We start from the raw sequence: 26,182 nt of genomic DNA, 5'->3' as shown, positions 1-26,182 counted from the left end.
TGACCGCGTGTTGCGAGCGCGACACGCGGCAGCCCGCAACACGCGACAGTGGCAGTGGGGCACGTCAACCACAGGCTGTCACGTGAATAGTTACCCCCCTCCCCTTTAACCTTGGGACGCTCACCCCATAAAACGCTGGTGTGCTAAGGACTCAAAGTCTAAAAAGTAGGTACATGTACATACCTAGTCAAGATACCGCGTTGCCACCGAAGTTAGAAGTTACCAATAGCCTCCAATCGGCGACTCCGGGCGTCTTGGTCTCACAGCACCGGCGAAGGCCGATTTGCCCATGTGTCGGGGCCGGCTAAAACACCGCAGAATCGTTGAGGTTGGTCGGTACCTAGGCAGGTATGTACAGAAACAGGTCGCGCAGGGAGAGTAAACTTGGATGTTTGGAATGCGAGGAATTGCCCGGAAGGGTAAGCGACGGGTCGACGGACGGTCAGCCAACTGGGTCAAGCGCGGGCAAGAAAGCTGGGTGAGAGAGGCACGCCAAAACCACCATGAAAAAGCCAAAACGCCTTCAATTGTATGTATCGCATCAGACAGCCCAGAGAAACACACTAATCCCAAACCACCTTCCACCCGACAACAAGACGGCCACCTACCGACCTGTGTGCAATCAGAGATACAAAACTAAACCTCACATCTCCACCAAGTCGAAGATCCCTCCGTTACCGACAAGGGAAACTGACAGAACGGAGAGGACCACCAGTACATAGGAAAAGCTAACGATGGATATCAGAGGTATGAAGGGAAATAAAAAACGCCGTTGGCCCAACCCCCTCAAGCCCCAAAAGTCTATGCCTCCCATTCCATGATGTCCCGTGCTAGTTGACGCCCCGTGCTGGTTGATGTCCAGTGCTGGTTGATCCCCCGTGCCGGTTGATACCCCGTGCTGGGATGAAAAAAAAAATAGTCGTGAGGTCCTCGGTGATGTTAGCTAGCGCCCAAACATGGTAATTAACTAGCGAGTCACACACATGATCACCGCTTCCCACTATGGCCCGACGCGGACAGGCGAGCCGTAGGTCCCGTTGATAAGCTGGTTTAGGATCGAGTTGGGGTCCGACAACCCCGATGCTGGCGCAGCGTTGGGATTGTTGCCAGCCCAGGGGACCTCGGTCGCCATGGCGGCCATCGCTTGTTCCATCTTCCCGCCCGACTGCTGGTTATGCCTGGCGAGTCTCTGGTCCCAGCCGCCCGTGTGCAAGACAAATCCCCCTCCTCTCTTTGCCGCCTCGGTAATCACCAGTGCCCATGCACCCGATATCTCATCGTATGCGTTATCCTTGTGATGCCGATATTGTTGGCTCTCCCAATCAGGTAGTTCGTGTATGACTTTTGTCGCAGCATCGAGGTATTGTAGCGAGACGTTGGCCTGCTGTTCGACGGGGGGCAGGAATTGGGGGGTGAAGTCGGAGATGGCATCGACAAGCGCGGCCAGCGGTTGTTTGACTCGGAAGTATGTATAGTCGGAGCTTGATTGGCCGAAAGGAACCGCGGCCTGCAATTTCGCCTGGTAATCACCCAGAACCTCAAGCGCCGAAGCCACCGACGGTCGAGGTGCGCCCAGCACCACCTCCCGGCCGATGTCTGGATGTTGCTGGCAGATGGTGTGGAGGACTGCGCGCAATTGCGTGTTATCGAGGGTCTCGAGCAGCCGGGGGAGCGACAGCGGGCGCCCGGCCAGGTCGGCGCCGCCTCGGGGTTTCTTCGCGGGCCGTGCGAGCTGCCGTGAGGATATCGCCGGCGAGCTGAGTGGTGAGAGCGACATCTCATCGCCGTCGTCGTCGGCTTTCCGCTTCCGGGACGTCATCGTGTGTTGCGGCACTGCAAAGGGATCAATAAATTTGACTCGAGGCTCCGGTGTTGCAGAGAATAGCCGCTTCCTGCTCCTAATCATGGTGTATCGCGGGGCCCGATGGCGTCCGGGAAAGGCGGAGGTGAGGTGGGAGTGTGAAGGGATGAGCTTACCAGGGAGCGTCGGTGGGAGCCGAGAGGTTTCGCAATGAAGGGGAAAGGTTGGGGGTTGCAGTGATAAAAGGACGCTCATTGTTCGCCCAGCGCAACGTCGCAAAATGACTAGTCACCAACGAGCTCGCAGAACGATTCCTGGAGTGAAATGGAAGAGGTTGAGACAACAAGGCCTGTGGGGTGGGAAAATTGAGGAGGTGCTGCGGCGCAAACGAGCCATTCAGGCTACCCCAGTTCAAGCTCTCAGCCAGTCAGGGCGTGATGGGTGGCCGAGAGGCAGAGGCAAGAAAGTGGGAACTGCAACGAAAGTCACCGCTCGTTTTGCCCTTTGTTGTGGATGCAAGGGTTGCGAACTAACTGCGCCAGGAATTCCACTTTAAAGCTCTAACCGTAAATGGTAAATAACCGCACGGTCCACTGGCACATGCACCCGTCACTTTGCCGCTATGGGATGCGACCATTTCCTGTCCTCCATCCAGTTCGTTTGCTTCCAAGACTGATGTATGTACGAAGTATGTATGTACGAAGCAACGAACGGCCTCCCATTCAAGGTCGTTGGCTCGGGTATTAACCTGACCTGCCTCCACAGAACTGTGTTGCCGCTTGGAGTGACAGCAGAACCATCGAAGCCGTGATAGCCGTAGCCAATTATCGAATACGACTCTTCGAGGTCGCCCCAGATACTGCCGCGTGGCAAGGAGGCTTTGTATCTGAGCATATTGTGAGCATGGGCTGCAAGGCCGAGCTCGTCTAAGTGGGAGCGACGTCAGCTTGTTCGTTTGCCCCGATTCCAGAACCGAGCCGTCGTCTGATTGCGACTGATGTGAGATGGGATGGGGTGGGCTGCGCCGTCTGTTTATTATCCACCAAGAGACATAAATTTGGGGGTTCCAGACCCAGGCAAGTCGGGCTTCGTAATTGCCTAGGCCATTTCTCCATGCTTCGCAATTCATAGCTTACTATTACTCCGCAATTGTGCCAAAGTACAAGTAATTGAAACTGGTGTGCGTTAAGTCCACCCCTGGGTAAGGACCAAAGATCTTCATAGATGTGCGTTAGTGGAAGTAGGACTTGAAGTCTCAACACCAAGTTCTTCTTCTTTATTGGTAAATTAAGTTGCCCATGTGATTCAGCATTCTCTGCTACCAGTGGCCGACAGAAATCACCAAAGTCAGGTTGTCTTCGGAGATGGATGTGCACAGCGGCGGGTAGTGCACTTAGGTGGTGGGTGAGTGGGTTTTGGGGATGCTGCCCCGCATTCCGAGCCTGGAACTTCCAGGGCTGGAAAGTACGCTAAAAACGGAAGCAGAGAGCTTATCGCTTATCGACCGGGAAATTTTCGAAGATGTTGAGGGCAACCTGCCATTGGATCTCGGGGTTGATTGGCATAGAAGCTCTCACCAGACCAGACAGCGCACCCCGAATCCATCGTACACAATGGCAAAGGAAGAACCAGAACAGATCGTCTCTGAGGAGGAGAAGGCCGACGCTTCCTCCAAGAAGCGGAAGTCCACCCTCGACGAAATCCAAGTCGACCTCTCGCTCCCCGAGCCTCCCTCGAAAAAAGCACGCCGTGCGCTCAAGAAGGGCAAGACATTGCCCGTAAAACCGACGAGTGACGATGAAGAAGATGGCGAGGAAGGCAAAGCGGACGGGGCCAAGGACAGCAAGAAGAAAAAGGAGCGCTCCCCTTATGGCGTCTGGATTGGCAACCTGCGTTTCACCGTCACCAAGCCTGAGCTTCGCAAGTGGCTCGTCGACAACTCGGGCGGCAGCATCACCGAAGAATCCATCACCCGCGTTCACATGCCCACCACCAAGCCCACCGCTGGACCGGGCCCCAAGAAGGCCCCCGAGAACCGCGGTTTCGCCTACGTCGATTTTGCCACCTTCGACGCCAACGTCGCGGCCATCGCTCTCTCCGAAACCGAATGGTACCGCCGCAAGCTTTTGATAAAGGATAGTAAGAGCTTTGAGGGGCGGCCGAAGAAGGAGGAACCCGCAGCCGTCGCAGCAGACGGGACTACGACCAAGGGGGCTGGGTCATCAGACGCCAAAGCCGGTGGCCCTGGCGCCAGCACCAAGATTTTCGTGGGCAACATGTCGTTCAACACTACCGAAGATGATCTGTACGCACACTTTGAAAAGTGCGGCAAGATCCGTTGGATCAAGGTAGCTACATTTGAAGACTCTGGCAAATGCAAGGGATACGGATGGGTCAACTTCGAGGACGCGGAAGCTGCAGCGTGGGCGGTTAAGGGGTTCGTCAAGGTGCGAGAGACAGTCGAAACGCTAGAGGATTTTATGGACGTAGATCACGAAGAGGATACCAAGCCAGCCGACGATGAGGAAGCCGAGGCTGAGACCAAACCATCCGACGACGCCGACGAGAAATCCGGCAGCGACTCAGACGACTCAGACAGCGACGCAAACGACGAGTCCCCCCCCAAAAAGAAGGCGCCCCAAAAACCCACCCCCGCCAAAGAACCCGCGCGCATCCGCACCCGCAAGTGGTGGGTCAACCAGCTCCTCGGGCGCAACCTCAAGATCGAGCTCGCCGAGGACGACCAGACGCGCTACCACAAGCGCTTCGGCAAGGGCGCGACCGCAGCCAGGCGCCAGCAACAGGATCAACAACAATCCGACACCACCCCCAATAACAACAAACCCAAACAAGGCGGGCCCGGGCGACGGGATAGGGACAGCAACGGGGAGCAGGGCGGCGGCGGCAAGGACCAGCAACAGCAAAAGGCCATCAAGTACCAGGCCGATGTCAGCGTTGCTCGCCTGACGGGCGCGCCGGTGGCACACCAGGGAAAGAAGGTTACTTTTGACTGATGATCTCGGCTTGTGTGGCGAGAGTGGGGAAAGAAAGAAGAGGGGGAGAGGGGGGGGGGTGTTGGACCCAAGTGTTGAAGGTTGTCTGTCTACGGGAGAAGTTGGCTGGGCTGGTGCTATCTGTCTGATTGGAATTTTGGGCCTGGGTACATAGGTAGCTACCTACGAGCTGTGTATGTTTGTTAATGGGTGTTTAGAACGACTTAGCTATACCACAGCAGATGTAACAACCCATCTACCACCACATACTAGCTACACATGTACCCGCGAGTATCCCATCTCTATTTAGACCTTTGCCAAACTCAACAGTCGTCAAGTACGCCATGTTAAGCATTATCTATTTTGAGTGCGCTCCAATAAACGTAACATTACATAGAGATCACATAGGGCACTGCACGACCTTAAAGTAATTCCAGATTTCGTATTTCCCTAACCTAGCTAAGGTGAAAGCAGACATCAATCTGAGCAGTACATACTGCGGGAACTAGACCTGGAAGGAAATGGTAAATGAGAGCAAATGTGTAAATAACACCGGCTCGCGTTATCTCTCCGGCAAATAGGACTGTCGGGAAAAACAGAGCTAGGGGGATCCGAGCATGTCCGAGTTTTAACCGGGGATAAAGAGCAGGCTGTTTGATGGCGACCTGCTTACCGCGGCTCGTGCCCTAGCTTCGCCCCGAGGATCCCGTGTACTGCTTTGGAAAGCCACCTACGGGAAGAGTAGAGAATCCTGAGAGAACGACTCCGATAAAAAAATAAAGCAAACGATCATGACCCTTTCCCCAAAAATTGCAAACCCAACCAGAAGAAGCCGTATGTCCCCCAAATAACCCATGTAATACCCACGCCGTTTTGAGTGGGAAAGAGTAGTGCGCCGTTACTTCCTCGGGGAGTGGTCCCCGCTGAAGTTGAACTCCTCGTCTGAGGCGTCAAGGATGTCGTACTCCTCCTCGTCAGTCAGGAAAGCGTCCTCAGACCCGACCCACTCGCTGTCCTCGCAGTCCTCGTACTCGTCCTCTTGGGCGGAAACCGACTCGGCCTTAGACCCCTCATGGACGCTAGCGACAGGCGATTCCTTCTCTAGCTTGGGGAAGATCATCTGGCTATGCTCAGGCTTGACCTCCGGCTCAGGCTTGACCTCCGGCTCAGGCTTGACCTCCGGCTCAGGCTTGACCTCAGGCTTGACCTCGGGCTCATGCCTGAGGACCGCTTTGCCCTTGGGGTCAGACTCCACGATCCTGAGCGGCTCCGTAACCGTCTTGGGCTTCTCAACAACAATGTCGCACCAAAGACGATGACCGAACCTGTCGCCGTCCTGAGTAGACAAACGCCAGTTCGACACCATCCTGCCGGTGCGCGAAGGGGTTCTAAGGAGCACGGTGAAGGGGAACTCTTCACCGGGCTGAATGGGGGCGTAGCAGATGGTAGATTCGCACGAAAACTCGACATCCCGGGTGGCGGCGGGGTGGTTGGAGTCAAGGTGGCCCATGTAGTCTCCGCCAACAAACTTGACGGAGCAGCCGGCCGGCCAGGCAACGTTCCCGCTGTTGCGAAGGACCCAGGTTTGTTCGAAAACGTGGTCCAGGCCGAAAACTGTGCCATCTTGGACGGTATCCCGGACGAAGGTGGCAACGAGGTCCTTTACGGAGACTGGCTTCTCTTCAGACCGGTCCTTCGGTGGGCTCGGCACTGGTTCGGGAGCACAAGCGCTTGTCTCTGCCTTGGTGACAGGTTCATTCACGGCAGTTTCAAGGGACTTGTGGACCGATGGCGGAACGCTGGTGTTCACGGCCTGGGCATTTGGGGCAGGCGAACGAGCCCTGGGGCGGTCGCCCATGACCGGCATCTGCCGGCCATTCAGGTTCTCGCCGGTAGTGGTCACGCTGACGTGGCGCACAGGCGACTTGAATTTGATGAGGGGGTGAGTGCGGTTGTGAGAGTTGGCAGGGCTGGCTTCGCACGACGCGCAGAAATCGGTGTCGTCGCAGACGGCACACTTGAAGCGGTCTCCCACAATGTAGGCAGAGTTGACGCGGGCGGAGGAGCACAGAGGGCCATCGCAGCAGATACCGACGTGAACGGGCCGGTTCATGGTGCGGATGCGAACACCGCTATCGTACTCGAGCGGTTCGTAGATGGGGACGAAGCGGTGACCGGGGTGGATGAAGCCGGCGTTCACCACGCAGTCAGAGCAGTAATCCCAGTCAGGGCATTCCAAGCACTTGTGGCGAACGCCTTGGACGCCCTTGTCACAACCGTCGCAAATGGCGTTGTGGGCCTGGCCACGACCAGCAGGGAGGCGGCGGGCGATCTCGTTGTCAAACCTGGTACCCTCGACAGCCGGCACGAAGGCATGCCTGGGGTGGTGGCCATGACGGTTCTTGGCGAAGCAAGACCGGCAGAGATCGAAATCTTCGCAGGATGTGCAGTGGGCAAACTCCGCCTCGGGCAACTCCTGCACGCAGCAGTTGCAAGTGCGCATGGTGGAGTAGACGTTGTCGTTAAAGACCGGGATGATCCTTTCTGCCGCGGGTACGATCCCGGGGGTGTTAATCTTCTTTGGCTTGGGCTTGGGGCCTAGACGTTCCGTAGTGCTGTTGATGATGACGCCGCTCACAACAAAACGCTTGATGAGCCAGTGGTTGGCTCCCTTGCATGTGACACCCTGATTGACACAGGTCTGGCAGAGGTCAAAGTCGCCGTCGTCGCAGGTGGAGCAATGGTAGTGAGCATCCGGGATGGTCTGATCGCAGCTGTTGCAGCAGACAGCGTAGTTGGTATGGATCGCGGGGCAATCCACGTTGCATGGCGGTGCCGGGGGTGGGGTATCGAACCGGTTCGGTAATATGTGCTCGAATTGGACTGTGTTGGCTGCGGTGGTATCGGCGAGTTCCAAATCACGTTCGGCGGCTGCGGGGGGGATTGGAGCCAGTTGCTTGGGTTCACGCTCAGCGTCGGCGGCGGCGGCGGTAGTGGGCATCTGATCCGACGTGGCCGGTTGCTCGGGCTCACTCTCAGGTTCGGCGGCAGCAGGCATCGGGTCAGACGTGGCCGGTTGCTCGGGCTCACTCTCAGGTTCGGCGGCGGCGGGAATCAAATCAGACGTGGTCGGTTGCTCAGGCTCACGCTCAGCATAGGCGGGTTCGACGGTCGGGTGGCTCTCCTCTTCCGGTTCATCCGTGACTGATGCCGGCTTGGGGCCCTGCGCCTCTTCGTCTTCCCACGGGCGCCTCGTGATTGTGACACGGAGCTTCAACTTGTGCTTGGCTTTGGCAGCTCGGTATAACTGCTTGTAAACGGCCACGTTGGCTTGGTCCAGCAGAACGTAAGCGCCACCGGAGTCGGAGTAGCGCTCGAAGATGGCCTCAGTGTCGGAGGGCATATTCAGTGCAGTCCGCACCTAGCAAATGGTCCGACCAGTTAGTGTCTGCGTTGCAATCACATGGCATATAAGGCCGGCCGAGATGGGCAGCCAGACTTACCTTCTCCTCGAGCACATCGATGCCCACATCGCGAAGTGCGAGCTTGAAGCGGCGGGGGTGGCCGTCAAGGGTCAGCTTGACAGTAATCGGGGTGTTGAGATCGGTTTGCGCAGCGGACGCCATCTTGATGACGGGCGGCTGTAGAAAAGCACCAGCGATTTGGTTAATGGTTTGTTGATGCGTTTAGGATGCCTACTTGATGAAGGTGCGGCGGCTGTGTTGGGCCATGACGACGGCATGTGCGGAGACAGACGCGTGGCCAGAGACAGCCGCTGCTGGTTGGTGCAGGGTGCGGAGGACAAAAACTCACCCAAAATGCTGCTTTCCAAGCGATACGAAACCTCTCGCTGTTTTCTCTTCAAAAATGCAGGCGGTTCGTAAATATCCTCCTCGCAAACTTGTCCGGATTTTGAGGTTGTTGCAGTATGGTGGGTGGGTGTCTGGGGTCGACAAGAACGAAAGAGAAGGAGCCCAGGTCGGGTTGGCAGGGGCTGCTGGCTTTAGTAGCTTTCTGCGTTGGAGGGGGGTAGGGGTACCTCCCCGGTAGATACGTAACAATGAGCGACCGCACAGACCTGAGGCAATCGGATAGGAGACGGGAGTTCGCGGCTGCTGCAGGCGCATGGCCGGTGGGTATGATGTACTTCGATGTGGTAAGGACCGGGGTATGACAAGTTGCCAGGCAGACAGGCGACTCGCATTTGACGGGAGGCGAAAATGCCCCCAAACAGGCGAGCTAGCGGTGAATGAGGAGCTAACAGCCGACGGTCGATGATACCTCTGTGGCGTTACTGTTAAGGCCGAGCCAGGGCCCCGGGTGCGCGCCAAGCGACTGTGAAGCTGCTAGCATGGCTTTGGTCACTCTTTCCTGACCAATTGCCCCGCCAGTTGCGCGTGCCCGGCTCGAGCCAAGGCCAATGATATTGGGGATTGGAGCCGTCATCTCGAGCCACCTGCCCTTTGTCCACATGCGCCCAAGCCGCCCTGCTGCTGCCACCCAAGCGTCGGGTGCCTGGCACGGCGGCCACTGCAACGGACCGAAAGAACTTAATGGGGCAATTATCAGCGAATGGCTGGAAGCTTCTGGCCAAGATATTCAGCCTTCGCTCGAGTAGATTGCTTATGATTAATTTTGCTTTTACTATTACTGTTACCGTGTGGGTTGTGACCGTCCTGTGTATGTAAAATTGCCTGTGTTTCTCCTTCAGACTGCTTTCTCCAACATCCATGCTCTCCTCCATCATCCATGACCGGGTATGAATGCACCCCGAACGGATGTTTGTACCGGGGGTGGAGTGTTACGATACCGGAGCGCTGTTAGCGCGTGGGGCCTAAAGTGACGTGGGGCAGCTGGCGAGGCCCCGCCTTGGGATCTGAGGCCAAGTGGAAGAGACCCATGCAGGCCGTCACCCGCGGGCAGAAAAAGCCGGACCAGGCTTCCTATCGGCGGGGACTGGAGGAATGAAATCAAAGTCATCCAGCTGCTGAAAGACGATTTCTTGTTCCGGCTTACGTTTCTATTGTTCCAGATCATTTTAAATGACTTGACTTTTCTAAGTTACTCCTTTCTCTTTCCTCGATGTAGTTTTGGAACTCCTCGACTGTTTTTTGGGGTACGGCTTCTTTTGGCCAGATTGTCGACCCCAAAGATTTGCCCCACCACAGCCCACTTTCCTCGCCCGCTTTGCATTGATCAGCAACGAAAGCCATCAATCGGGGCGCGCCGGGCGGTCTCACTCGAGCTGAGGGGAAAAGACGGCCAGGATTACGTCGCTGTTTCGACCGACAGACGTCAACAACTCGACTCAGGTCCCGAGGCTGTCGTTTGCATGGCGTATTTGTGACACCTTAGCGCCTGGAAAAACGACCGCAGAGCTTGTGGCAACGTCTAGACGGTTCCATGTCCACAGGTAACTATACGTAAGATAACCTCTAACTACCTAAATCACTGATTCAGATTTTGGCGTTGGCACGGCCATCGGTTCATCGGTTTATCGAAGGTCGGAGACCGGGCGGGTAGCTCTCGGAGAAAAGCGCACCCAGGCTGCGTGCGGGACGGATGGCCCGATTGAGACGGATGGGGAAGGTCCTGCATTGCATGATTGCATTCGCGACCACCCGTGAGCGAGAGCGTGAGCGTGAGCGTGAGCCTAGAGCGGCATCGGGCCTGGACATATTCCCATGTTGGTTGTCTGCGCTACCGTGGTCACCTACCCTCGCGCAATCAGATGACTGCGCTTGCTATCGGGAAGAAACGGACCAGAGGGAGTCTAGAAGGTTGCATCCTGGGAAACAGTGGGTGGGATCGATCGCATCTGTGTTTTAGATGACGGAGGAGCACACGCAACCAAGTTCAGCCCCCGTTCTACAGCCTACTGTGGCGCCCTGTCGTGCGCCCTGTCCGCGTCACTCAGGACTCAGAGTGCTGATGCGCCGGCTCTCGATGTCATACAGAACATTCTCGGATCGCCGGGCTGAACGTGGGACAGCATCCGAGCTCCCACAGATGAAACGGTTTTCCCGACCTGGCTGGACTGCTTGTGCTCTTTTTTTTTTTTTTTTTTTTTTTTTTGCAGATCTATGGTGGGAGGATAACTCGTTACCGTACCTTAACATCGCAGCGAACTCCGTCTTTTACGCTGCATACCGGATGACTTGAGCATACCTAGGTATCTACAAACCCTTCGTCTAACTGGACGGGACACAACCCGGTGGTCAGGATGCCCATACACAGTCCATATTGCATAATAATTACCGCTCAATGATACCGCTATTGCGTTAACACCAGCAGCAGAAACGCCCCCGCATTAGTGAGACACCTGAATCGCATCACTGAGCCGTGACCCAGCTTATCTCCCCTCATCCTCCACAGCCTAGAACACACGACGCCATCATCATCATCATCATCATCATCATTCAGAATCAATGATGGCCTCGAGCGCCTCTCCTAGCGCCGTCTCATCATACCTCACTTCAGATCTCCGTTCCCCTCCTCGCCCAAGCACGACCTTCCCAGCCACCCTGACGCACTCAATGCCCAAACCCCTCAGTTCCTCCACATCCACCGCCGGCCTGCCACTTGCGCCCCCTCCACCGCTACCACTACCACTACCCGGCAACCCCCGATCATCTAGATACACCAGGTGAGTGACGTACTCCTTCAGCATCTCATCGCGACCCACCCGCTCAGGCCACCGGCTTTCCACACACGCCCGCGCAATCGCCGCCACAAAATCGCGCGCCGTCATCGGGTCCGCCGCGGGGCCCGTCTCCCTGTCCAGCTTGCCGTTCAGGATCAGCACCTTGCGCCGGATCGTGCTCCCCGCCTGCCCCCCCTCCTCCGCGCTGCTGCTGCTGAGCGCCTGCCCCACGCGGCGCAGCACCAGGCTGGGGAGGATGCTGGTGTACAGGCTGCCGATGCTGTAGATGACGGTGTCGGAGGCCGCGAGGGCGTCGACGACCTTGGGGTTGGCGGTGGGCGCGATCTCGTGCCCGTATGGGTTGATGTACCACAGGCGCTCGATGCGCGCCGGCAGGTCCTCCTCGTCGTGCTTGGAGAAGGCGATGTTGGGCTGGCGCAGCGCGGGGAGCGATCCGGGCAGGTTGGCGTCTTCGATGCGGTCGTGGTCCGCGGCTGTGAGCGCGGGCGCGATTTGCATGTCGTCGGGGAGTGCGGTCGGTGCTGAGGGGTGGCTGATGGCGACTTGGCCTGCGATGGTGCTGCCGTCACGCAGGCCGGCTGAGATGTGGTGCGTGAAGTTGGAGTTGATGGCGGGGAGGACGGAGACGGAGGGTGGGATGGAGCAGATCATGGAGAGGAGGTAAATGGCCGACTCGAAGGAGCCGGTGAAGATGCGGGCGCTGGGAGGTGGGTTAGTGAGGTACAGTATCTAGTGGGGATGTGTGAGAAGGTGAGAGAAAAAGGCTTGGTAAACCTGTGATAACGTACCCGGCCAGGAACATGTTACCCACGCTGGCGCTGGCGAAATCAAAGACGTTGGGCGGCCGAGCTCTCTTTACAATCTCTAGGTTCACCCCCCTACTGGGACGGAGCGGACCATGGGGGGGGTCGGGCTGGAGATGAACCCCCAAAGCAACGACTTTCGACTCGACGATGTCAAGCCATTCTGATCGAGCCCTCAGGGGGTCAACATCCAACCGGTGCTCAAATAATAGCTTGAGTGCCGACATCTCCTTGTCGTCCTCATGGTTGGGAATAAGCCGGACTAGGCGACCTAGAATAGGGGTTAGATCACCCTCTTGGTCCCACACCACTCTCAACCCAAAACTCACTCCGGATATCACCAACACCTACACCGCCATGTCAGCCAACCCAACTTTTTCATCACCATCTCTCACTCTCATGCACTCACTCGGCCCGCCGACAAATCTGATCAACTCGGACGAACTGCCGCCGTTGTCGCTAATGGGGATGACGTAATTCAGCTGGCATCGTCGCTTTTTCCACAATCTTATTAAACACATCTACTAAGCTATTTGCTGCGGTGCCTTTAGGAAGTGATGCGTCAGTCATTAATGCATCCAGACTTTTGAGATGCCCTGCAAACAGCTCGCACGTACCTCCTGAAAAAACGGTAATCCCCAACCGCTTACACCCGTTACCGCCGTTGGTGGCGTCAACGATCAATGGGGCCATCGGGGGCGTGTCTCGTAAGTAATCCGTAAGGATATTTTAGGTGACGAGGGTTGGTGGAGGGTATGCTGGTGAAGGCGGGATGGGATGTTGTTTGTTGTCTGACCAACTGCCACATGTGCCCCTGAATGATAAGCTTCACACGATGGGGTCAGCCAAGGCATTTATAGCGTTGCCATGTAGCCAATTCAGGAAACTCCGCCCAACAACATCAAGGGCATGAACTTGCCAGCTTCCCTGCCAAAACACTCACTCACCCCATCAACGTGTCAAGATCGTATTTCCATTTCACCAATTCCGATGAAACATGATTTAGGACAGATTTCCCAATCCTTCGCAGAACGTAGCACATGGCCGTCGTCATCGGCAGATCTACGGAGATTGTCCAGTTCGCTTCATCGTCACGAGGGACCCCGAAAATGAGGCTGTGTTCGGACATTGTCTCTGGAAAAGCCAGAGTTAAGATTAAGCAGAAAAATAAAATAACTAACTAACTAAATGAATAATAAAAAAAAAAAACATCACTTTTGATATCCCATCAAACAAGCAACATCAAGCCAAGCCAAGTAGCGACGAAGTAACGACATGGGAGGGAAAAAAGCAACGCCGCCTATGATTGAATCATCAAAGCCTAGCCCAGACCAACAACGTATCTTAAAAACCCCCACGGGCCAGCGCCCTCCCAGCCAAACGCTGTCCTATATACCGTCTTCCAAGCCTAGTGCTATGCATGAAAGCAACCAAGAACGACACCGTACGTGACAAAGGAGATGATGGAAAAGGCAAGAGCATGAGCTTGAAGCGTCGAGGTCCAACTCCATCAGCGCCATGTGAAGGAAAAGCGGGAAAAAAAAGTCAAGAAAACGGAAGAAGCGATGCAACAACCGTGGTGCGGTGGATGAGAAAGACGAACCCACCAACGCGGGGCGGGCGGAAACGTAGAACCAGCAACGACAAGCAACCCGAAAAGACAGGACAGACAAGGTAGAATCGTTATAGTAGAAGACCGTGTCACCAAACACGTCCGTCCATGTCCACACTGGGTTCTCGAAAAACCATACCCTGACCACTTCCTCCCCTCACCCAAACGTAAACCCGCTACGGCCATCAGAGATCGCCTCAAACCGCACAAAAAAAGAGTGTGTGTTGCGCCATGTAACTTTTCTTCTCCCCCCTCCTCCCCAGACTCATGTCATCCCCCCCACCCGCAAAAATAGAGAACAGACACAGCAAGATGTCCGTGGTGCCACCAGGACCCCAACAGCAAGGCTGAAGGTAACAAAAACGCCTCGACAGCGGGATGAGTTGAAGAGGCAAAACGCTTGCCTCGTCCACCCCTTCGAACGTTGGATTAAAATAGCGCGGATACTGACTGATTCTTATCATCTTTTCCTAACAGTGTCCAGCAGGTAAGTGGGCGAGAAGAGGGAAGCAGGGGGCCGTCCGTAACAAAGTGCGGGTTTCTTTGATGATCAGAATCATTCGACAGCTCGTAATATCCACACCCATCCTCATCCTCCCTCCTCCTCTTTCCCTCTCAGTCCTTCGTCTTCTTCCTTCTTCCCCTCGGCCTCTACCGGGCTATCTCACATCCGACCCATCCCCCACTTAATCAACATGAGAGGTTTCCGGTTCCGGTTTCGTAGATAGAGACTTCGATAGAGTGGACGAAGGCTCTGGTGTCATGTGGAGGATGGGGGGGCCGGAGGCGGGTGGGTCAAAGGCCCCAGCTGCTAATACGAACGGGACCGGTTGTCCCCAGTTCTACTGAGGATAGTAGGCCATCGGCTGCTGGTAGTAAAATGTGTCTGGGCTTGGTGTCATCATTGGCGCGGCCGCCATGCCTACCATGCCAGGGCCTGTAGCATAGGGCTGGGGACCGGTAGGGAAAGACGGTGGGTAGCCTGGCATCTGGGGAGGCTGTGAATAATAATCATAGTAGACCGTGCCTTGCGACTCCCGCGCGTCGACAATGTTTTGCTGCTGTTGTGATGTGCCTTGCGCAGCAGGTTGGGTAGAGGGCATCTCGCCCTGGGCAGATTGTGTGTACGGGGCAGGCTGGCCTTGCTGTTGTGTCGCCGGCACAAAGGTGGGGGCGTTTGCATTGGGCCCCATGTTCGCGTTAAATGGCTGGGGATAATAGAAGCCTTGCTGCGGTGGCATTGGCGCGTATGGCTGGTTGTAGAAGCTGGGTTGGGCATAAGTGTTGGGCTGGAAGGGAGCCGCGTGGACTGCACGCTCCGGAATCTGAGACAGCGGCGTAGAGGACGAGAACTGGGACTGGTACGAGGGGTGGCGAGCGTGGGAATCTTGGGGATAACCGTTGGGTGGCGGCGGTGGCATCTGCTGATGGAAAGGTTGTTGATAAGGCCCCGGCGCGTTTGTGGACTGCTGGGCGGGCGACTCGATGTTTTCAAGGGAGACGGCCTTCTGCGGTCGTGGTTGGTGCATCGGGAGTGTGTTTGGTTGGCTCTCCTGGAACGTGGGTTTTAGGGGAAGGGGGTGCGTTTGGGGCTGGGGCAATTCGTTGATGGACGCCTCAGGGACCTTCTGGTAAACATCCGGCCTAGGAGGCATACCCATTGCAGGCACTGGCGGTTGAGCGAAAAGGGGGCAAGCGGACGACGGGTCTTGCGGTGTCAGTCGGGTGAGGGGGGCGCGAGATGGTGGATCCCGTGGGCGAGAGCATGAATTCCCGGCCAATATCAGGAGCGATCGATGACCGGCGGCTGAGAGCGATGCTGGGCGAATACATGCTTCCCCCATATGCGCTCGTCGCACGGGAGAACACGCCTGACCCTAAAACGGACCTCGGGCCCTTACCCCGTGTCCGTTGCTGGTTCGGCCGCATCGCCCGTGGAATAAAGATAAAGGACCTGTCGATCGCCGGGAAGATGTAACGGGGCATAACGGGCGGGTAATGATAGGGAATCGAAATCCGAACAGGCTTGTCGCGGCGAAGAGGGGGGCGATGATCCGGAAGCTTGGTATACTGCTTCAGGGCAACGCCCGGGAAGAGCTTGGGAGGCCCGAGGGCCGGGATAGACACCCGGATGGTCGTGTTGCCGATGTGCTTTTCGGTCGACATGGCCCTATTAATCGACATCTTGCTCGTCGGCGCGGTTGGGATGATGCCGTTGCCGTTTGGGAGCCCTTCGTTGCTGGGCAGGTAACGGTTCTGCCGAGGGGGTTGAGGGGCGGCGACCACTTCGTGCATGTCGTGTTTCCACAGCCCATTAATGACGGGGTCTGGAACGTTGTGTATCTGACTGGAAGGAGCGGTCAGCATCAGCAGCGAAGACAGCCCACGGTGAGGGAAGGATAGTTCGACATACCTAATGGGAGCGAAGTGATTCCCAAACGCCCCCCGCCCCCGACCACGGGCTCCCCTGGGGAAGGGGCGGAAGCCATTCGCAGCGGGGCCAGCATGCCGGTGATCATGTAGGAAGAAGGCGCCCCTGTTGGGGACGAAAGTTGGGTCTTCATCTCTCTTTCGTCTGTACTCCTCGTGTTCACGCCGTTTTATCTCTTGTTGAGGAAGCCGGGGTTGTTGCTGGGCAGCAGCGCTTGAGCTTACGACAATCGGCGCCGTATCCTTCGCATGCGGTGCAGGTTTTATATCATCGAAGTGCATCTCGTCTACCCTGTTTTCCTTGTCGGCAAGGGACAGCTTGCTGAGCATGGACTCGGCATCGGCTATTACGGGCACAACAGGTTTTGCGGCTGGACTCTTGAGTGGCTCAGAACCGGTCCGGCGGCGAAACCCAGCCTTCGCATTGCCGTTGCCGAGGGGTTTTCGGGCGCTGGGCAATGTTGGTGAGGCATCGTCGATGTTACTCGTATCGCTATCGTCGGTGGGGTCGTGTTCGTCGCTCGCGATCGAGCCATCCGTCACCGAATCATCATCGAGGTCGACCAGTGACTCAGGACCACCCTCGTCTTCGGCCTCATCCTCGATGCGGCGGCGCTGGCCGATGATCTTCCTGCGCCGTGTGGTCGTTGCGACCATTGTGTAGAAGCGGGTCCTGGACTCGGCGATGAGTCGTAGGGAAGGAATCGGGTGGCACCTGCGCGCGGTGGTGCGGGGAGCTACGATGACGTTGAGGCAGCCTGACTTTGTGTCGCGGGCCGAGGAAGTCGGACCTCTGTGGGTTGGTTGGTGTCTCTATCTCTGTCCCGGTGCGAAACTTTGGAGATGCTTAGAGCCGAACCGTCCTGCGGTTGCAGAATCAACCGATGGTGAAAGCCGTGGAGGCAGTTGCAGGTAAGGACCCGAGGAAAGAGCTCACGAGGCCAGAGCAAGCTGAGAAGAATACTGTGGAGGCGCGATCGAGGAGGGAAGCATGGAAAGGCGCAAAGTGCAGCTTCGGTCCGGATGGATGACCCTTGATCGGGGCTGCCAGGTAGCGCAAGTCCTAACCAAATCCCAGGCAGGGCTGTCCAAGCCAGCGAGAGCGACCGTGCTCCTAGCGAAGGAATGCGAGTGGTCAAAGAGCAAAATGGAGCAGCCAGAGGCGAAGTTGCTTCTCTGTGCTTGCCAAAAAGAACGGATGTTTGCAAGAGACGCGAATTGGTGCGCCGTGGCTCGGGCTGGCCTTTGAAGCAACGAGGCTGCGCGACAGATGGCGTTGTCTTTTTTTTAGACTGCTCCTCACGGAATGGAGTTGAATTGAGCCTGGAAGCAGACCGGGAGGGTGGCTCGGGCTGACTGCTACGGTAAAGTGGCATGGTAAGAATAGTGCCTGACCTCTTCCGGTTAGCGCAAGCTGGAGGACTTCGTCAATGCGAGCTCGCCCAGCAGGGCACTCCTGTCCTCAACAGCTTCCTCCCAACACCTCGCTGCGGACTCGCTCCGCTTCCGTGCTTCATTCAACCACCGCCCCTCGACGCAATCACATCCAAGGTCGCCACAATTCCTCTGCATCTAGGCCGCGGTTCTTTGGTGAAAGATTTATAAACGTGTAACGGACGCAACCAACAGGACGCCATTCCCGACGTCTCTTAGATTTCACGCCAGCCACGCCACGTCCCCGCCGTCAGAAGAACCGGGACTGGAGCAGGAGCGATATGACGCACAGAGGCCTTGGCTGCCTACACAACAGCAAACCGAAAAACGATTGCACCTTTTCCGGAGCGTTCTGTCGCGTACAAAACCGTGTCAATTCCGTGTCGACTGATGACCAGCTGGAATAACCTTGGCCAATCGCAAGAACCTCTCAAATGCAGGCGCCACCTTCATAAATCATGAGACGATGGCTTTAGTTTGCATGGAACACGTCTTATTGGGGTCACCCTCCGAAAAGGCCGGGGCTACCGAACGCCTAGACCGGGCTTGGGAGAGGACCTGAGTTATCACCAGTCGTCCCCCGCAACCCAGACCACTCCGGCACGTCAAGACGTCACCGCTTCTCATGGGCATGATGAGGTAGGTCTCTTCGAAGATTGTTGCCTCCTAACCCATCTCAGGGGGCGACTGAGTCCCAGCCGTGGTCTCAGCTTCTCACAGTACGTCATCATTCATTGGTTTTCCGCGTCTAGCCTAGGCCGTCTCGTTTCTGCTGTGTACCCAGGTGCCGCACAACATTTATTCAAACTTTGTTCCTGAGAGCTTGGGCCAAGGAGGCGTGATATACCGAATATGATATGACAGCTTGTCATTTTACGGTGGGTTAACAATCCCGAGACACAGTCCAAGCTCGGAGTTGAAATCCCACTCAGCCTCCTATCAAGTAACTTATCAGTTGCATAACGAACCGCCTTCCATCCCGACCGGAACTACTGGTCTCGCTTCCAACTTCCAACCTCCAACCTCATCACTTCCAATACTCACCGCTGCTGACTCCCCGAACCCCCACCCCCTCCCCAGTTACACACAGTCCGGCGGCGATCTTATAAGCTTATCTCCTCGCAAGTGGGGATGAAATCCCTCGTTCGAACCCCGCCTTGTGCCGGCCACCCCACCCCACCCCCTAACTAACACCACACCACATCACACACACCACAGATAAACCCTCACTCCACAAGCTCAAAATATCCACAACACACTTCACGGCAAGGTGGCCGAGCGGTCTAAGGCGCCAGGTTCAGGCCCACCTGAATTTATAGATCCCACAAGATTTCCTGGTCTCAGTAATGGGGCGTGAGTTCGAATCTCACCCTTGTCATGCATGATAATTCTCCGGGTGGAAATAGCTTCATCTTTTTGAGTGTTTGTTTTCTCGTTTTGTGGTCGACATTTCCCAGTGTAAATATTAGACCGGCACTGCTGGGTGTAGAACATTGTGGAAAAAAAAAGCTTGTGTAGGTGGGCGTCGTATTCTCCGACTAGCAGTTGAGAGTAGGAAATATAAGTTTCAGCATTCAACCCAGCGTAAACAACAGTTACTGACCAACCCCTTTTAAAACTACCATACCTATACAACCCCCCTCAAGACCAAAGCTAGGCGGACACCAACGCTCATTCAGGCACTCTCTGTGAAAGGTATCGTATTGATGTCCCCGTAGCCCTTCTTGATCCCCAGCTTCGTACGCTCGTCAGACGACAAAGGTTGCAAGTTGTACTTGATTGGGTGCTGGAATGGCTCGATCTTGCGGACAGCACCGAATCGGCTGTTGCCCTGGTCCCAAATCTACACCATGGTCCGTCAGTCCTCATAAGATATCATGGTCGAACTCCTCTGCCCGGCTTACCGCGTAGATCGACTTTAGGAAGGTGTTTCCTAGAATGTCAAAGGGGTTCTCGCCCCGGGACTGCACACCACCGTAGAAGAATTTTTTATCGGCTGGGACAAATATCAGGTCCTCTTTCTGAATGACAAATTCCTTGCCGCCGACGGCGACACTGAAGTCGGGGAGTTCATCGACCGGGATGCTTTGAGGGATCGTCCAGCCCTGGTACTCCGCGTTGTACTCGGCACCGGGGATCTTGGAGTAGAGGGCAGCGCAGACCTTGTCTGTAACCAGAGCGAGCGTGGTGCCCGTGTCAGCTATTGCCTTGTTACCTTCGATCGTAATCCGCTCGCCGTTGACGCTCGCGTGCTCGCTAGAGAACATCCAGAAGCCCTCTGACTTGTCAATATTGGTCCAGGCAATCTCCTCGCCCGACGCCTTAACAAGATCTTCATCGATCCAGCCGAAGGTGTAAAAAGACCGCCGGTCCTCGTCTCGGTTACTGTAGATGGCTGACGTAAACAGCTCGGCCTCCTTGGGAATATCTTCCTGAGCAATCATGTTATCAACGGGGGTGAGCTGGGGATCTGGCTTGCCGCCGGACTGGACCGTATTGATCTTGCTAAATGCAAGGCCAAGAAGACCATCCATGGTTCCCTCGCTAAACTGCGCCGACATCTCGTTTGCAATCTCGATGGCCTGCTTCTTGATGATGATGCCGCCGAGCACAAGAACATCGGTACCGACGGTGCCCGACGCCGAACTTCCATCGCCATACTGGATCTTCCAGGTCTTGTCTTTCGCTAGCTGAAACGAGGACGACTTGGTGTGATCAAACTTCTTGTGGCTAACCTGCGTGACATCGTTATCAGTGTCGGTGCAGGCAAATGTCTCGAGAGCATACCCAAAGGTCAGCAGAGCCGGTATCGAAATCCAGCATGACCTTTTGTATATCAGAACCAACGCCTGTGCCGATTGTCACCTCGCAGAGGTATTCGGCATCGTTCTGCTGGTCCTCGGCAGTGACTTCTCCCCCCTCTTTTTTGCCCTCGACTTTCTTGAAGAGGCCGGCCCATATGCGGCCCGGCCTGACTCCTGGCGCTGCTTTGGGCGGGATATCGTCGGACTTGATGAACTTTTGGTAGTAAGGCCCAGGTTGTGTGGGTTGGAAGCCAAATCTATTAAGCACCGAGACGTAGGATTTGGTGCCATGGCGTTTATAGTTGCTGTTTGGGATGGCCTTGATTTTGTGGAGAGCCAGCCTCTTCCGTAAATCGGCATGAGTTTGGAAGAGCGCGTCGTCCATCCTGGGGAATGGCCTTTCCTGTGACGGTGAAGGGGTTTCGTCGAGTGCTAGGCTGAGCGTGTCGAGACGTAGGTGCGGAGAACGTTATCGAGGGGTTTCTGGAAAAGGAGAGAAACAATTTGGCACTGGCAAGTAGTCGATCTGATGTGGGAGAAATGTGAAGTTGAGTGGGCAAAGAAAGCAAGATAAAATCGGGACAGAACGAGTGAAGAGTCCTTGCTTAGGCGGGAATTATCGTGGTACAATTGGAAAGCATAGCGGGCTGTCGACTCGGGTAGCGTAGCGAGGGGCGAAAGATGAAGGCACGGGGATCGCCTCCTTCGGCAGACTAACGCGAGGTAGGCAGGTGACCAGAGAAAGTAAACGGGGATGATAGGACATATAAAATCGCTGGTATTTATTGGGAAGGCACGTTCGATGTCGCTGCCGTGGCCTTGCCCAGAATCGCTCCTCCCCTACAACACTGTTGGTTTCCCTCAAGCTAAGACATCATACGGTGAATTGGAACCTGAAATATTCGGTGACGCGGCGAGTACCTTGCACTGCTAATGCCACCAACCGTAGATGCTGCTTGATTTGAGTCGCAGTTGAGGGGCTATGGGATATTGTTTTCGATGACGACGGCCATCCCCCCCCTTCTCCACCCCCCTTCCCGGCGGCAAGGGCTGGTTAACTCAGCTTGACTCTACCAAAGAAAAAACCCCTCACCCCGTTACTCAGCCAACACTCCTCGCCATCAACGAGAGAGTCCACTAGAACGGTGTCTTCAAAGGCAATCTCCCTGTCCCATGTGTTAACGACGACCTACCAAGCGGCCCGAAAAGATAATATTAACAAACCTCTCGAGAGCCCATCTCCTCGATGTACCGCTTTGGCCACCACTTCCATCCTCCAGGTTATATTCTTTACTCACGGCTGGCGTTACCCACCTACCATCTCTCCAAAAGTAGGGGGTTGTGGTGGAGCCTTCCATGACAGCACCATTGGTTTCATTGACTATGAGGACCTCTTTCAAGTCGAAGAGACTGATCTGTGCCCTTTGCCGTGCCCCATCATAGGCCGCCCGCTTGGTTGTCTTGAAGTGAGTGTGCTCGGAACGAGTTGTTATTGGTGTATCGACCAAGATCTCGTAGCCTGGAGACTTGGATGGTATATCCCGACCCTCACCGTCGTGGCCTGCCCTTTCTGGCGGCGGAAGGTTTTCGGGAAAGAGGTTGGCGAGAGTTGTTTCTGGGACCGGACCACTGGTTATGGAAAGCTCGCCGTCCTTCGTGATCGCTATCCTCACTCTCAATGGAGACTGTTGATCTTCTCGGATGCTGCTTTCGACAAGTTCTACTAATCGTTTCAGACCGGAATCCCCTTGGAGGACATCAACTGCCGCATTCCAACCCCAATGGGTGGCTGCCCGTAGCATGCGGTCTCGGTGATAGTCAAGCATGTAAAGAGGAGACGAGTTCACCGAGTTCCAGCCACCGTAGCTGAGCTTGCGGACCGAAACTTGCAGCAGGGCTGGGTCATAGCGGAGGGAAGTGAAGAGTTGGAAGTCGTTGTCCATTGTCAATGCCAAAGTCTGAACCCCCAAGCCCGCCGGTGACTGGTGAGACTGGGAGCTGTCTTGTTAAGGAGGCCGTCTGAAAAGAAATTGACGAATTTGGAGTAATATTCGAATAAATGGTTGTTGAATCTTGCTTATCCTCGAAGCTGTACATGTGTTTTAAGTACACTACTTGCTAAAGCTTCGGAGTGCTAAATTGTATGTACATACATACTTTGTGCCTACATATGGTTCTCGGCACGCCATGAAGTGCCCCTCGCCCAGCTAGGTGTCCTTGGCCCGCACTGCCCCCGTCCTTATCAACATGTTTCATTCGGGGCGTTTGGCAGGTTGTTTGGTGGCCAGGCTCGAGCCAGACTCGCTAGGGTCCACATGGCCAGAGCCACAAGCCTGTGCCAAGCGAGGCACCCAAGGCAGGGCCCGGCTCTTCTGGCCAAAAAAACGAATATGCCAAAAACTGGCTTTCAGTGGGCCCGTCTGCAAGTCACTTTCACCAACGTACGACTCTCGAACAAACCATGTACAAACTAGTTACTAGACAAGTTAAATATGTGATATTGTAGGAATAGAGGGAGAAATAGCCAGAGGCTGGATTTCACTTGGGTTCATCTAAACCGGGTTTGATTTGACCCAAAAGTACCCGACTCCATCAAGACACCTCCGTGTACGAGGTAGTTTTGATATACCGGTTTTTTTCGCCCAAGAGGAGCCCGGGTATGGACCTGGATGTAGGCGGGCTGTTCGGAAAAACAGTGTCACGGTCCACCTCCTACACTGAAGAGACGACGTAATTGGGCGCACTGGGTCGTGCGCCGATTTTTTTTTGGGTTACAAGCTTCGGCCGAGGACGCCCGCCAGGCCGTCCAGCTTTCTATGGTGCGCACCTGCATCATCATTGTTGAATTGGACCTACCCAACCAAACTTCGCGTCGCTTGACAACCATTTGCCCTCCCCACTGCCATAGGCATTAGCGTCGTGGGATTTCGCTTTCCTCTTTCGCCCTCAATTCCATATCCATCTTTCACAACTAACGGAACCATGGCTACTATCCCGACAGGCCGCGTGGGGTCGTCCTCGACACCAATACCAGCCGACTCGTCACTGTGGGATCGCATCTCGACATGGGTCTCCGAGAACAAGGCTGTGGTTTATACCGTTGCCGGTGTCGCCTTTGTAGTCACAACTGCCGGTGCTGTCTACTATGTCCGCAACGCCCCTAGCCAGGTGAGTTTTCTTGCCCCCCCCCATGCCATGCGATCACTGCCGAGCCCAAACCCCTCCTCATACTAATACCCAGCTTCGCCAACAGGACACAACCCCCAAGCTCAGCAAGAAAGAGAGACGGAAACGGAAGCAGGCTGGAAAGGATGTCGATGTCGAGAAGGTCGCAAAGGACGCCACATCTCCCGCGGCCGCTGGCAAAGCTGCTTCTGTTGAATCCGCCGACGAGTTACCCGAGATCGACGAGGCCTTTGTTCTCGGTCTCTCCGACACCGAGCGCGAGCAGTATTCTCAAAAGTTGAAGGAGGCTGGCAACAGGGCCTACGGCGCCAAGGATTTCGAAAAGGCCATTGGGCTTTATTCGAAGGCCATACTCTGCAAGCCCGACCCGGTCTACTACTCCAATCGAGCGGCCTGCTACAACGCCCTCAGCGACTGGGACAAAGTCGTCGAGGACACTACCGCGGCTATCAACCTCAACCCCGAGTACATCAAGGCCCTCAACCGCCGTGCTAATGCCTACGACCACTTGGGTAGGTACAGCGAGGCGCTTCTCGACTTCACCGCCAGCTGTATCATCGACGGCTTCCGGAACGAACAGAGCGCACAGGCCGTCGAGCGGCTGCTCAAGAAATTCGCCGAGACGAAAGCAAAGGAAATTCTCGAGACCAAGCCGTCAAAGCTCCCGAGCTCTACCTTTGTCGGGAACTACCTCCAAAGCTTCCGCCAAAAACCCCGTCCTGACGGCTTGGAAGACTCGGAGGAGTTGGATGAGGAGTCCGGACCGGGTCAGCTGCAGAAAGGGTTAAAGGCGTTGGAGAGCAAGACTGGGCCGGGTTACGAAGAGGCTTCTGAGGCGTTCGACAGGGCCTTGGAGCTCGGCGACCTCGATGAATATGAAGCATACGCCTACAACCTCCGCGGAACCTTTCCCGTTGTCTGAAGGGCAAGCACGAGGAGGCGCTGGCGGATTTGTCCAAGAGCATCGAGTTGGACCCTGAGATGACCCAGAGCTACATCAAACGGGCGAGCATGAACCTGGAGCTTGGTAAGTTTGGCCGTCCATGTGGCCCATAATTCATAACTAACTATCGCAGGTTCCCCCGAGAAGGCCGAGGAGGATTTTGCCGCCGCCCTGTCCAAGAACCCAGAGGACCCTGACATCTACTACCACCGGGCTCAGCTGCACTTCATCAAGGGCGAGTTTTCCGAGGCACAGAAGGACTACCAAAAGTCGATCGATCTTGACCCCGACTTTATCTTCTCCCACATCCAACTCGGCGTGACTCAGTACAAGACGGGCTCGATTGCCTCATCCATGGCCACTTTCCGCCGCTGCATGAAGAACTTTGAGAAGACTCCTGACGTCTACAACTACTACGGCGAGCTGCTCCTCGATCAAGATAAGCACCACGAGGCCATTGAGAAGTTCGACATGGCCATTGAACTCGAGCGCGAGACCAAGCCCACGTGCATGAACGTGCTACCGCTCATTAACAAGTCCCTCGCCGTGTTCCAATGGAAGCAGGACTTCTCCGAGGCTGAGAAGCTCTGCGAGAAGGCTCTTATCAGTACGTCACCTCTTACGTTCCATCCCCAGCCCTCCAGTAAGCGCTTCTTGCTAACATATATGAAACTAGTTGACCCCGAGTGCGATATTGCCGTCGCCACCATGGCTCAACTGCTCCTCCAGCAGGGCAAGGTGACCGAGGCCCTCAAGTACTTCGAGCGTGCCGCCGAGCTGGCCCGCACTGAGGGCGAGCTGGTCAACGCTCTTTCATATGCCGAGGCTACCCGGACACAGATCCAGGTCCAGGAGAAGTACCCCAAGCTGGCTAGCAAGTTGCAGGGTATGGGTCAGGGCCAGGCTATGATGCGGTAAACATCGCGTTCATGAATGAACTTGACGACCCGAGGTGATCAACCACGCGGTCAGTCCGTGCATCAAGCCGGACTTGCTAGCCTAGGATCAGTTTGGGTCGTGTAAAAAAAAAAAAGAAAGAAAAAAAGAACTGCTTGGCAGTATTACGCTCGCGGTGACAGAGATGCATCACGACCGGGCTCCCACGTCTTTCTTTCTATTCCCTAGGGGGTAAAGGAGGTGATCTGTTTGTTCTGTACGATTGGGAAAAGGAGAGGGGTTATGGGGAGGCAAGAAGTCCTCCGTGAAAAGGCCGTATCGCGGAGGCAGACACAAAAATTCTTTTCGCAAGGGTCTCTCTCTACCATGGTTTGCGAGGGCACCTGAACCGAGATTGAGGCACCTGGCTCTGTAGTTGTAAACGCGTACCTCTAGCTAATAGTACTTCCCTCAAATATCTTGGTGTTTGGATATGTGGATGCGGTACGGTTCCGCCCAGCAGTCGACGAGACAACCTTTATCTGTGGACGGGTAAGATCAGAGTCAGATTAGAGATGCAGATGCAGTGATTCTAACCCCCTGCTGCGACCTATGTTTCATACTCGACGTAGCTAG

At 55.6% G+C, this 26,182-nt stretch overlaps 7 protein-coding genes and 1 non-coding gene across 8 annotated transcripts; 3 read left to right on the top strand and 5 right to left on the bottom strand.

The window, feature by feature from the left end:
* Window positions 1–1,000: 1,000 nt before the first annotated feature.
* Window positions 1,001–1,819, bottom strand: CHGG_07075 (uncharacterized protein; the record flags this gene model as incomplete). The annotated part of the gene is made up of 1 exon (XM_001224730.1): window positions 1,001–1,819. One exon carries the CDS (start codon window positions 1,817–1,819, stop codon window positions 1,001–1,003), a length of 819 nt encoding a protein of 272 aa, XP_001224731.1.
* Window positions 1,820–3,414: 1,595 nt separating this feature from the next.
* CHGG_07074 (uncharacterized protein) lies at window positions 3,415–4,815 on the top strand (the record flags this gene model as incomplete). Its single annotated transcript, XM_001224729.1, has 1 exon — window positions 3,415–4,815. The coding sequence occupies one exon, from the start codon at window positions 3,415–3,417 to the stop codon at window positions 4,813–4,815; it is 1,401 nt and encodes a 466-aa protein (XP_001224730.1).
* Window positions 4,816–5,692: 877 nt separating this feature from the next.
* On the bottom strand, window positions 5,693–8,420 carry CHGG_07073 (uncharacterized protein; the record flags this gene model as incomplete). The annotated part of the gene is made up of 2 exons (XM_001224728.1): window positions 5,693–8,215; window positions 8,298–8,420. The coding sequence occupies 2 exons, from the start codon at window positions 8,418–8,420 to the stop codon at window positions 5,693–5,695; spliced, it is 2,646 nt and encodes an 881-aa protein (XP_001224729.1).
* A 2,789-nt stretch (window positions 8,421–11,209) lies between these two features.
* Window positions 11,210–12,954, bottom strand: CHGG_07072 (uncharacterized protein; the record flags this gene model as incomplete). The annotated part of the gene is made up of 3 exons (XM_001224727.1): window positions 11,210–12,158; window positions 12,247–12,532; window positions 12,879–12,954. 3 exons carry the CDS (start codon window positions 12,952–12,954, stop codon window positions 11,210–11,212), a joined length of 1,311 nt encoding a protein of 436 aa, XP_001224728.1.
* Window positions 12,955–14,715: 1,761 nt separating this feature from the next.
* CHGG_07071 (uncharacterized protein) lies at window positions 14,716–17,679 on the bottom strand (the record flags this gene model as incomplete). Its single annotated transcript, XM_001224726.1, has 4 exons — window positions 14,716–15,542; window positions 15,775–16,220; window positions 16,287–17,040; window positions 17,241–17,679. The coding sequence occupies 4 exons, from the start codon at window positions 17,677–17,679 to the stop codon at window positions 14,716–14,718; spliced, it is 2,466 nt and encodes an 821-aa protein (XP_001224727.1).
* Window positions 17,680–19,001: 1,322 nt separating this feature from the next.
* On the top strand, window positions 19,002–19,115 carry CHGG_11295. Its single transcript has one exon. It is a non-coding gene; the product is annotated as a tRNA-Leu (tRNA).
* A 297-nt stretch (window positions 19,116–19,412) lies between these two features.
* Window positions 19,413–22,484, bottom strand: CHGG_07070 (uncharacterized protein; the record flags this gene model as incomplete). Its single annotated transcript, XM_001224725.1, has 4 exons — window positions 19,413–19,580; window positions 19,642–20,472; window positions 20,525–20,944; window positions 21,735–22,484. 4 exons carry the CDS (start codon window positions 22,482–22,484, stop codon window positions 19,413–19,415), a joined length of 2,169 nt encoding a protein of 722 aa, XP_001224726.1.
* Window positions 22,485–23,523: 1,039 nt separating this feature from the next.
* Window positions 23,524–25,588, top strand: CHGG_07069 (uncharacterized protein; the record flags this gene model as incomplete). The annotated part of the gene is made up of 5 exons (XM_001224724.1): window positions 23,524–23,709; window positions 23,795–24,640; window positions 24,718–24,754; window positions 24,804–25,277; window positions 25,347–25,588. 5 exons carry the CDS (start codon window positions 23,524–23,526, stop codon window positions 25,586–25,588), a joined length of 1,785 nt encoding a protein of 594 aa, XP_001224725.1.
* Between the last annotated feature and the right edge of the window lie 594 nt (window positions 25,589–26,182).

The sequence above is a fragment of the Chaetomium globosum genome, genomic scaffold, assembly GCF_000143365.1.
Source record: "Chaetomium globosum CBS 148.51 scaffold_5 genomic scaffold, whole genome shotgun sequence".
In the NCBI taxonomy this organism is placed as follows: domain Eukaryota; kingdom Fungi; phylum Ascomycota; class Sordariomycetes; order Sordariales; family Chaetomiaceae; genus Chaetomium; species Chaetomium globosum.
Note: the sequence above shows the minus strand (reverse complement) of the source record. Positions and strands in the feature narration are given on the sequence as shown.